The following is an 11,409-nucleotide window of genomic DNA, read 5'->3' on the forward strand; positions in this document are numbered from 1 at the left end:
ATTGTTTTGGTCTATGTATGAATTTAAGTTTTGTTGCTATTCTGTGTAATTTAAGATAGGGCCTACGTTCTACTCCATGCGGGTCATTTAAAGTGTAAACGGTCAAAGGTAGAGAGATGCATTTTTTATTGCCTGCCCTTTCCTGTGTTTCTTGTCTTGAAAATCACCCTCCATGCAATCCTTTGATGTGTGGGCCTGATTTCCCGACCCCCTGGCTAGCGTCAACAAAGCCAGGGAGTCGATGGCACGGCCGCTACCCCCTCCAATGCATCCACACAGCTGCAGTTGTAAAGATAACCATCTGGTACACAAAGGCTTTTGGTATTGGGGGACCACCCCCTAATAAACCCAAACGAATAAGAACTCATCGATTGGAAGACTCGGTGGACTTTTCTCTAAGCGTGTCTTTAGTATATGAAGTAACACGCCGTGAGAACTCCCATTTGAGGCCTCAAATTATTGTAATGTATGCCCGTTTTATTGTTTATTGATGCATGTCGTGATGTATCTTTGTTTGTACTATTATTACAAATATATGTAACCACTAATTGTCAACAGTATTGTGTGCTTTTTTGCATCTAAATATCTCATCTGCTTAGACGCAATATCTGATAGAGAAATTGCCACGACAGTTTGGGGGCTCGTCCGGGATATCTAACCTGAAGATCGCGTGAAAAATCCCTAGGTGTCTGCCAAGTCAGGTCTGAGGATTCGGTCTCAGTCCCAAAGCCCTACCTCGCCTCCAGGTGACTGTAACCAGACTAATGGGGTCGAGCAAAGGGTGTCTGTGGGGGATGAAGTAGAGGTTCTTCAGTACGATATCCAAAGGAAAAAAGAATTCGAGCAGGTGAGATCACAATACTGTTAAAGCTTCCAAATAAAATCCGTTACAGGAACGGTATATAAATGTTTCGGTAAACGTAAACTTATATCTGAACTTAGGCCTCGTTCAAAGAAACTCTGTTATAGGAACATACGGTAGCTCCGTTTCGCTTCCGTCAATATATAAATGGCTATATAGGTAACAGAAAGGGCAGCTAGAGTCTGTCGAGGGAACGGGAAAAAGGGAAACCCGTTGAAGCGCGGTTGTGGTTATATATATATATAGATAATAATAACGGGCATTCATTAATAAAATATATGTGTAGTAACAAGGAGGTTACGGTGATTAGATAATAGTTAATAGTGTGTACGGATCAAAGAAACATGGGGAACACATCGGGAAAAACTGAGATAACAGGGCCTGCAAAGGTGATGTTGGAGAAGCATGGTGAAGCGGCTCTGGAGGGTTTAAAATATTGGTGCAAACTGGGTTTTCCTGCAATGGGGAGTTTTAGCTTAAAACGATTACAGGAGTTAAAGGGACGATTGTTGGAGTCAGAAATGAAAAAGAAAGGTTCCAAACTATGTTGGTGTGCATTTTATTTGTGGGAAAGAGAGGGCCAGGATAGAAAAAAAAATAAGCCAGGAACAGAGAGCGTAGAGAGTGTAGGGATTTTTAATCTCAATGTCACCCGAGATATAGACCCGGACCTGGACTGCACCGGTGGACCGCGTGCGAATCCCCCTTCTCCTCCCCCGTATGACAACGCCCACAAAGCCGCTTCATCGGACAATCTCTACCCTGGCCTCGAAGAAGAGGTGTATCCCCCAAAAGAAGAGGAGAAAGCCCCCGCTTGCAGCCCAAGGCCTGCAACTCGTAGCCAGGGGAAAGCTCTACAATCATCCCAGCAGACGACGGCCACACCAACCAAGCGGGAACCCACCACCAGCCGTTCGAGAAACCGGGGAATGGCGTTCTCCCCAACTACTCAACACGGTGACGTGATGAATGGACAATTCCCCATGATCGAAGTACTGAACCCCCAGGATGGCAGTCCAGCGTACGTTTTCCGTGCATGGAGACCCAGTGACATTAAGGACATAGCGGAATGGCTCCCAGACCCATCTGTAGTGGGGGGGGCTGCCTTCGCCACAGCCCTTCAAGAGTTGGTCCAACAACACAAGGCCTCCATCAGCGAAGTTCGCCAACTCTGTGCGTACAGACTGACCCTAAGGTGGGGTCGTATCCAAGGCGACATGCCCGGGAGGGACGAAGCGGATTTAATGTTCAATTGGGATCAAGGGTCCGCGTACCGCCGGCTGGTAGAGGGACTGTGTGAACGGGCCAGGGGGGCGTTCCCCATGGTTAGAGATTGGACCGCTATTCGAAAGATCAAACAAATAGAAGGCGAGACGGTGGCTGACTTGATGGACCGCGTTGAAAAGGTGTTCAAGATCCATGGGGGAGTGCCTGTCCCAACCGACCGAACGGTTCAGACTCCGTACGAAGAAAACCTCACCGCGGCCTTCCTGGATGCGTTGGCCGACAAAATATCGGAATTCATAGAGACACACTGCATTGGGTGGCGTACCGCCAGACTTGATTTGATTATAAGTCACGCGACCCATGCAGAAAACCTCTTCATGCAGAAAGAAAAGTTCAAGAAGAATAGAAAAGAAGAGGTAACCAAGAAGCTCCAGCTCGCCCAACTGGAGGCCCTGGAGAATCCTAAGCCAACCCTTCGCAACAAAGACCGAAGAGGCGACCGGCCGAAAGAAAAGAGAAAGGATAACAACGGACGATGGAACTGTCATTTTTGTGGAGCCAAGGATCATTGGATCAAAGACTGTCCCAAGAGAAGGGAGGAAGAAGATGGGGCGGACGACTGGGAGTCCGCACCTTCCCGCGAAGTGACTGTAAATCATCCGAAGGGCAAAGGAGAAAAAGGAGGCAAAAATGGAAGGGGGAATTCGTATTGACGGGACGCCGGAGCAGGACAGGTCCAAGGAGCAGGTATGAGCACCATAACACAAACACTACAAACACCCGAACTGTTAGGCTCAGCGTCACAACGCTCACAAGCACTACACCCAAATAATTGTTGTATGGTTCTCACCAGCCTTACGCGACCTGATCAGCTCCCACAGACAAGCATAAATGTAAATGGTAAAGACACAACATTCCTAGTTGATTCAGGGGCAAATCATTCAGTATTGTCCTCCAAGGAATGGAAATATGTAACAAAACTGAGTGGTCGTGTCATACAGGTGGTTGGGGCGGGCGGACAACCCTTTAAGGAAAAATTCACGGTCCCGCTCTCCGTACGAGACGGCGATAAACAACTCAAACATTCGTTCCTTCTGTCAGACCAATGTCCGACAAACCTGTTGGGGAGAGATTTAATGTGTCGCCTAGGGCTGAGTGTCATTTGCACCGACGCGGGCCTCACGGTTACCTCCAATGCAAGCCCCATGATCCAAGCATACTCGGGTGTGGCACGCGCACCAGGATACTTTTATTCATGGGACTTGCTGCAAGAGGGACCGGGAGCAATAGCTGACATACTGATAACGAACGCACACCACTGCATGCAGAACCAGCCAGAAATACAATACATGCCCACAGATAATTTGCATTGTACTGCCAGAATGTCTTATGATGGACAAATAGCAGAAGTAGAGGAACAGTGGTACAAAGACGATTGTAAAACAGCTGTGTTGATGGGGCAATTGTTGCTTTGGAATGAGAAATGTTGCATGTTAACCGTAGCTTCTAATGAGGAAGTAAAGGGATTCTTTAGAATCCCAGGCTCAGCACCACATGTGTCCCTTGCAAAAACCCCCGACATGACATGGGCTGAATTGGGCCCATGGGCAGTGAAAGGGGGGGGAGCATGTGATTGGATACCAGACCCGCATGGTCCTGAGGGACAATATTTCTCACCCGCAACGGGTCTGAGACACAGAGCGTGGGGTGGAACTTTCGAAACCCAACGCTCAGTACAAAAAATGCGAGGTGCTACGGGGGAGTCGCCAGTGTACTTGCTCCCACAAATGACGGTGGATGACCCACGATTGGCTGAGGTCCCACCCACCCTGTGGGCTAAAAGCAAGTACGATGTGGGCTGCATACGAAATGTGGAGCCCCTAATGGTGACTCCCAAATCAACATACAGACCAAAGCAACCACAATACAGGCTGCGCCAAGAGGCGATTGATGGTATAACACCTGTTTTCAACTCACTGTTGGAAGCCGGTGTTATAATCCCGTGTCCGTATTCACCATGCTGTACCCCAATATTCCCAGTAAAGAAGGCCCCAGTTGAAGGGCAACCTACCACGTGGCGGTTTGTGCAAGATTTAAAGAAGGTAAACGATGCAGTGCATCCTAGAACACCCATTGTTCCAGATCCTCACACACTATTAACACAGGTACCTGGGAATAGTAAATGGTTTTCAGTGGTCGATTTAGCAAACGCGTTCTTTAGCATACCGGTGGATCCCGCGAGCCAATTTTGGTTTGCTTTTCAATTTAATAAGCCATATACATGGACTAGAATGCCCCAAGGGTATTGTGAATCACCGGCTGTTTTTTCAGCAGCGCTCCACGACAATTTGGACCATTTAATTTTACCGGGGGGGAGTACATTGATTCAATACGTTGACGACCTCTTAATTTGTTCCCCTGACCCCGACGTGTGCAAACAGGACACTATTGTATTACTTCAGTTTTTAGCCAGTCAGGGCCACAAGGCCAGTATAGCTAAACTACAGTTTGTATTGCAAAAGGTAACATTCCTGGGACACATCATCACGCCGAACGGCAGGTCCCTTAGCGAGGAGAGGATAAAGACAATTCAAAACATGCCAAAACCCATTACAAAGAAACAAATGATGGGCTTCCTGGGTACAACGGGCTACTGTAGACAGTGGATACTCAATTATGCAAATCTGGCACAACCACTCCAAGACATCACACACCGACATGGGCTGACCCCGACTAACCACGTGACATGGACCCCAGAGGCAGACGCTGCTTTTGAAAACCTTAAAAAGGCCCTTATGGCTCCTCCCACTTTAGGGTTGCCGGACCACAAGCGCCCCTTCACACAGACTGTGGGGGAGCGAAATGGATACATGACATCGGTTCTGTTGCAGGAGCATGGGGGCAAGATGCGCCCCATCGCCTATTACTCATCTAAATTAGATCCGGTGGCAGCAGGTCTACCACACTGTTTGAAGGCAGTGGCAGCAGCGGCAATGGTGGTTGCCGCCAGTAGGGGGCTGGTGGGTTACATGCCATTAACTTTGCTTGTACCCCATGAGGTTTCATCTATTTTGTTAACCCAAAGTACATCGCATCTAACAGCATCACGATTCTTGTCATACTACAACGTGTTGCTTGCAATGCCTAACATTACTTTGAAAAGATGTACTGTATTAAACCCAGCCACCTTGCTGCCCACTCCTGAAGATGGGGAACCCCACGATTGTGTGGCCACCATTAACGAGGTGTGCACACCACGGGTGGACCTGTCAGACACCCCACTCCCAGCGGGGAATGAAGTTCTGTATGTCGATGGTTCTAGCCGTAAGAATGTGATCACAGGTGTTAGTGAAGTGGGCTACGCCATTGCCACGCAGGACTGCGTGGTGGAATCAGCAAGGTTACCATCTAATCTTTCAGCCCAGGCGGCTGAGCTGTTCGCCCTGACCAGAGCGTGTATACTTTCAGAGGGTAAACGGGTTACCATTTACACTGATAGTAGGTATGCTTTTGGTGTTGTTCATGATTTTGGCACACTATGGAAAATGCGTGGCTTCCTCACATCCACGGGCCAACGAATTAACCATTCACAATTGGTTGCTAATCTACTGGATGCTATCCTCTTACCCACTGCCATCTCTGTTTGTCGATGTGAAGCACACACAAGGGCTAAGGACTTGATATCCAGAGGAAACGCTCTGGCGGACGAGGGTGCTAAGGCGGCTGCCAAAGCCCCGCTTGCCTCCACCTTGCAGATGACACAACTGACGCCCACAGTTACGATCGAAGAACTGGCGAAGGCTCAAACCAGGGCCTTACCCGCAGAGCGTCAGTTGTGGAAATCAGCTGGTGCAACATACCGCATGGGGTTGTGGTACGGCCCTAATGGGCGCCCATGCTTACCTAAATATTTGTTCCCTATCTACGCTAATATGACACATGGTAGAGACCACGTGTCAAAGGGGGGAATGGTAGATAGCATTGACCAGCACTGGTATACACAAGGATTTTCAAACTATGCACAAAGTTTTTGTGCAAAATGTATTGTGTGTGTCACCAACAACATAGGAAGAGGAAAGAAAGTAGCACCCACTAGCCACCCACAACCATCACTACCATTTGATCATCTGATGATGGATTTTATAGAGTTAACACCATGTGAGGGAAAGAAGTATTGTTTGGTAATAGTTGACATGTTTTCCAAATGGGTTGAGGTATTCCCCACCAAAGCGGCCGACTCTGCGGCCGTGGCCAAAGCCTTGATCACAGAAATCATCCCAAGGTGGGGAATCCCAAAGAAATTGTCCAGTGACAATGGTTCACATTTTGTGAACCAAGCCATCCAACAGTTGTCCAAGTATGTAGGAATTGATCTACGCAACCATTGTGCGTACCACCCTCAGAGTGGTGGGGCAGTGGAGAGGGAGAATGGTACTCTAAAGAACAAACTGGCCAAAGCAGCTGCGGATACAGGTATGTCATGGCTAAAGGTCTTGCCACTGGTCCTCCTGGCCATGAGGGGACGCACCAGAGTAAAGGTAGGTCTGTCCCCTTATGAAGTCCTAATGGGACGGCCGATGCCAATGGGGACAGGTGCACCACACAACAGCAACTTGAACACAGAATCTTTTCATCACGACATGATTGATTATTGTGTTAACCTCTCTCGGACTTTGCAATCCATCCGTATACAGGTGAAGGAGGCATTACCGCTGTCCAAGGAAGGGCAACTCCACGATCTACAACCAGGCGATTGGATTGTGGTGAAGGATTATCGAAGACGGACCTGGAACTCACCAAGGTGGTTGGGACCATTCCAAGTCCTTTTGATCACATCATCAGCTGTCAAGGTAGCTGAGAGGGCCACCTGGATCCACGCCAGCCATTGCAGACGGGCACCACCACTCACACCAACGGTCATTTCCGACCCAACCGGTAGCTGAGAGGGCCACCTGAATCCACGCCAGCCATTGCAGACGGGCACCATCACTCACACCAACGGTCATTTCCGACCCAACCGGTAGCTGAGAGGGCCACCTGAATCCACGCCAGCCATTGCAGACGGGCACCATCACTCACACCAACGGTCATTTCCGACCCAACCGGTAGCTGAGAGGGCCACCTGAATCCACGCCAGCCATTGCAGACGGGCACCATCACTCACACCAACGGTCATTTCCGACCCAACCGGTAGCTGAGAGGGCCACCTGGATCCACGCCAGCCATTGCAGACGGACACCACCACTCACACCAACGGTCATTTTCCGACCCAACCCCCTAGGCCGTCACCCCAACACAATCAACATGGACACCAGAACCAGACGACGACAATCCGTTCAGAGGCTCGGATGGAGAATCCGAGAAATCATTTGTGGTCTTGTGGTTTTAAGTGCAATTATGTTTATTTCATCATTTTTAACGTGCAAATCAGTAATGACACCAGAACCTCATGAAAATCCAATATCGGCGGGAATAAGGGCCAAGAGAGAGGTGGGACCTGAAATTGAAAATTCAATAATTCGGTTAATGCACGAGACAGTAAGACATCTAAACAAAACAAATTGTTGGATGTGCATGCACATACCCAGCAGCGCTGAAGGGCCGGTCGTAGCTGCAGTTCCGCTTTCCCACCTACAATTTCTAACTGTGAATTGGCGAAACTTAACATCAAATAATTTAAACAAAGCTTGTGATGACCCAAAAGATGCAGCCTCGCTACAAAAATATTACATAACAGCGCCAGATATCGTCAACAAGATAGAAAATGTTGCGAGAAAACACACCCCGCAGGGATGCAACCAAACACGGATCATCGGGATGGCGATAATATCAAGTATAAAAGGTAACTTTGGTAGACTATTAACAGTGAAGTCATATCATGCGCAAATTGACTGTGTGGCTGGTGAAAGCGGAACACACTGTAACTGCCCACTTGTAGGAGCAATATGCAATAGGTCGCATAATATTCCCAGGATCGAGTGTTCAACGGTGCTGACCTCATCAAGATTAACACCACCAACCCTGCGTGCGACCCGATGTGCAGAAACCAGGTGTGAACTTCCACACCCCACTAACCCCACGTTAAAAGAACAAAAAACATCTCGTCATCAGTTCACAATAACAAAATTGTATAACGTTACGAATTGCATAAATATTACCCAACTCAATCTGAACACCAAGGATATAATCCATCTGGAAAATAGCAATTGCATTGGCCCATTGCACAAATTAACCCTGAACGAATCAATACAAATCAGTCCGAACTCAGTAGTTTTACCAACCGGAGTGTTCCTCGCATGCGGCAGGAAAATGTATAGCTTTGTACCGAACCGTATGGAGGGGACATGTTACCTAGCATACGCAGTACCAATGCTTCGTGTGGTGACCCAGCAAGAAATACAGGTGTTAGACGGACACCATGCCAAACACAAACGTGATCTCCAAAGATTTCTAGGCATGATAATACCTGGATATGGGGTGTATTTAAATCAACAGGAGACAAAGGCCCTATCCACCGCATTAGAGGCTCACATTAATAGCACGGACAGGGTCGTCACAGCCATGTCAACACAACTCGAGGAGGTTACTAAGGTGGCACTCCAAAATCGCATGGCATTAGACTTAATCCTTGCCTCAACCGGAGGTGTGTGTAAAATTATTGGCTCGGAATGTTGCTCATACGTACACTCAGCAAACCTATCTGTCGTGAAGTTCCACAGGGAAAACAGCAAGGCCATTAATGACCTTGCTAAAATTACTTCCTGGGATATCGAAAGTGTGTTCGGGAATTGGTTCTCAGATTGGAGTACACCCTTTGTAAGAAATACGATCATGTTTTTTGTAGCCCTATTAATCATAGTAATAATACTAATTATAACAATTGCGTGCGTTAAAGCTTGTGTGAAGCAATTAACCACAGCCGCGGTCTCCCAATTTATAATAGTTGAACCAATGCAAAACAAGTACCCAGCTTTGACGCGAGTAGCTGGAACATACCCTGCCTTGGATTGGAATAGTTTAAGCAGTGAGGAAGAGGAGTAGCGAAAATCTATTCTTTCCTCTTCTAGTCTGAACAACCTCCTATAAAAACGGAGAAGTGCTGATGGTCGAACATGATAGATTTTGAACATATGCATGTATTGATTAAGTGATCATTTTAATCCTAAAGGTTGCATCATTTTTGTGATTATAAATAATCAAAGGGGGGAGTGTGATGGAAAATCCACATGTTGTATTGTTTTGGTCTATGTATGAATTTAAGTTTTGTTGCTATTCTGTGTAATTTAAGATAGGGCCTACGTTCTACTCCATGCGGGTCATTTAAAGTGTAAACGGTCAAAGGTAGAGAGATGCATTTTTTATTGCCTGCCCTTTCCTGTGTTTCTTGTCTTGAAAATCACCCTCCATGCAATCCTTTGATGTGTGGGCCTGATTTCCCGACCCCCTGGCTAGCGTCAACAAAGCCAGGGAGTCGATGGCACGGCCGCTACCCCCTCCAATGCATCCACACAGCTGCAGTTGTAAAGATAACCATCTGGTACACAAAGGCTTTTGGTATTGGGGGACCACCCCCTAATAAACCCAAACGAATAAGAACTCATCGATTGGAAGACTCGGTGGACTTTTCTCTAAGCGTGTCTTTAGTATATGAAGTAACACGCCGTGAGAACTCCCATTTGAGGCCTCAAATTATTGTAATGTATGCCCGTTTTATTGTTTATTGATGCATGTTGTGATGTATCTTTGTTTGTACTATTATTACAAATATATGTAACCACTAATTGTCAACAGTATTGTGTGCTTTTTTGCATCTAAATATCTCATCTGCTTAGACGCAATATCTGATAGAGAAATTGCCACGACAGGTACATACCAATAGCCTCTGGAGCAAAGACCACCTCAGAGCTAGTGTCAGGAACATCAACAGGAGGATTAGTCTTCTGACTGCAGCTAGCTGTACCAGAATAAAAAACAAAGAATTATTCACAGCATTAAAATGGTCTACTTGTCCCAACGCTACTTGCACATGATAGTCGGTTATCAGTTATCAGTGATATCAGCGCACAGATTTAAAAGAAAACACAGACCCCAGCCACGGTCTGTTCCCCCTTCTGACCAAACCCAAATTGTATAAGCCTGTGTAGTCTAGTATGGCAATTGCGATAATCTACATAATGTTGTTACTTGAAGAAAAATAAGACAAAATAAATAAATTCACTTTGCAAATCAGTTATCTTAATATTGCTTCTGGTTTGTTAGTCATGGTGTAAAACATTAAAAGCTTTATGTTTTCCTTGATTTGGTATAAACTAAATATATGTATCGATATATATTATTTTTTTTGTATGCAAAAAACAATACTGACCCTGGTTAGACTGACTCCGCCTTGAGTGTGGTACTCGGATTACGTTGCCATCGCTATCCCTCTTCTTCCACTTAACCTTTGGTAGAGGTGCAGTAGCTTGCTCTTTCTGGAGCTCACCCAGCAAGTCATCCACCTCTTGCAGGTCCAGCTTATAAACCAGGTCATCAGAACTCTGGAGCAGATCCTCAAGCTCTGAATCGCTCATGATGAAGACCCACAGACAGATAGACAGGCAACAGAAAGATGAACAAATAAGACAAACACAAAGATAAGCACAGTGACAGTGAGAGACAACGGCTAACAGGTAAAACACATCAAGGACAAGTAAACAAGAAAAGACGTGGCTCTAAAAAGTGCCTTTGGGTGGTTCTGTTTGCAATAAACTAGAAGAGGATTGTAGGATGACAAATTTGCAGGATCTGTTGAGAAAAGAGAGGGCAGAATTGGGAACTCAAACTTGATTGAGATACAGAACAGATTGACAAATAAAAGGTAGCATTTCATTTGAAGGGATATGTAGGCTACGCCCACAGATCAGAGATCACTTTGTTGAACTTCTGGTGGTAGCATATGACTTATAATACTTATATTTTAATCTAATATTCTGGAAACAAAGTTTAAAGCCTATTTTTTGTGATTTTCCAAACAGAACCGTGTTTATTTCAAATATTTTATTCTGCATACATGTTGCGTATGTAAAGAGACTATAATCATTATATGTATACTCTCTCTGATCAACAACGGTATGTATACATGTTGTAGGAGTGGACAATAGTGTGGTAGACTCTTGAATAGGCTGTCTAAATGCTTTAGGTCGATCAAAGCACATCTCAGTCATTGATGCAAGGTAGCATACACCACATTAAAGATAACATCGTGACCTGATTTAAACATTTAGGAAACATGTTTCTTGTTCATAGCAACGGTCAATATCGTTTATGCAAGGCTCTTCAAA

General features: G+C 46.1%; 2 protein-coding genes across 2 annotated transcripts; both read left to right on the forward strand.

The window, feature by feature from the left end:
• The first annotated feature begins 564 nt into the window (after positions 1-564).
• Positions 565-6,857, forward strand: LOC130383223 (uncharacterized). Its single transcript, XM_056591321.1, has 2 exons — positions 565-2,836; positions 6,784-6,857. The coding sequence occupies exon 1, from the start codon at positions 1,207-1,209 to the stop codon at positions 2,800-2,802; it is 1,596 nt and encodes a 531-aa protein (XP_056447296.1). The 5' UTR covers positions 565-1,206; the 3' UTR covers positions 2,803-2,836; positions 6,784-6,857.
• LOC130383222 (protein NYNRIN-like) lies at positions 3,572-7,032 on the forward strand. Its single transcript, XM_056591320.1, has 2 exons — positions 3,572-4,191; positions 4,904-7,032. Exon 2 carries the CDS (start codon positions 4,960-4,962, stop codon positions 7,030-7,032), a length of 2,073 nt encoding a protein of 690 aa, XP_056447295.1. The 5' UTR covers positions 3,572-4,191; positions 4,904-4,959.
• The last annotated feature ends 4,377 nt before the right edge of the window (positions 7,033-11,409 follow it).

The sequence above is a fragment of the Gadus chalcogrammus genome, chromosome 5 (assembly GCF_026213295.1).
Source record: "Gadus chalcogrammus isolate NIFS_2021 chromosome 5, NIFS_Gcha_1.0, whole genome shotgun sequence".
NCBI classification, from domain to species: Eukaryota; Metazoa; Chordata; class Actinopteri; order Gadiformes; family Gadidae; genus Gadus; species Gadus chalcogrammus.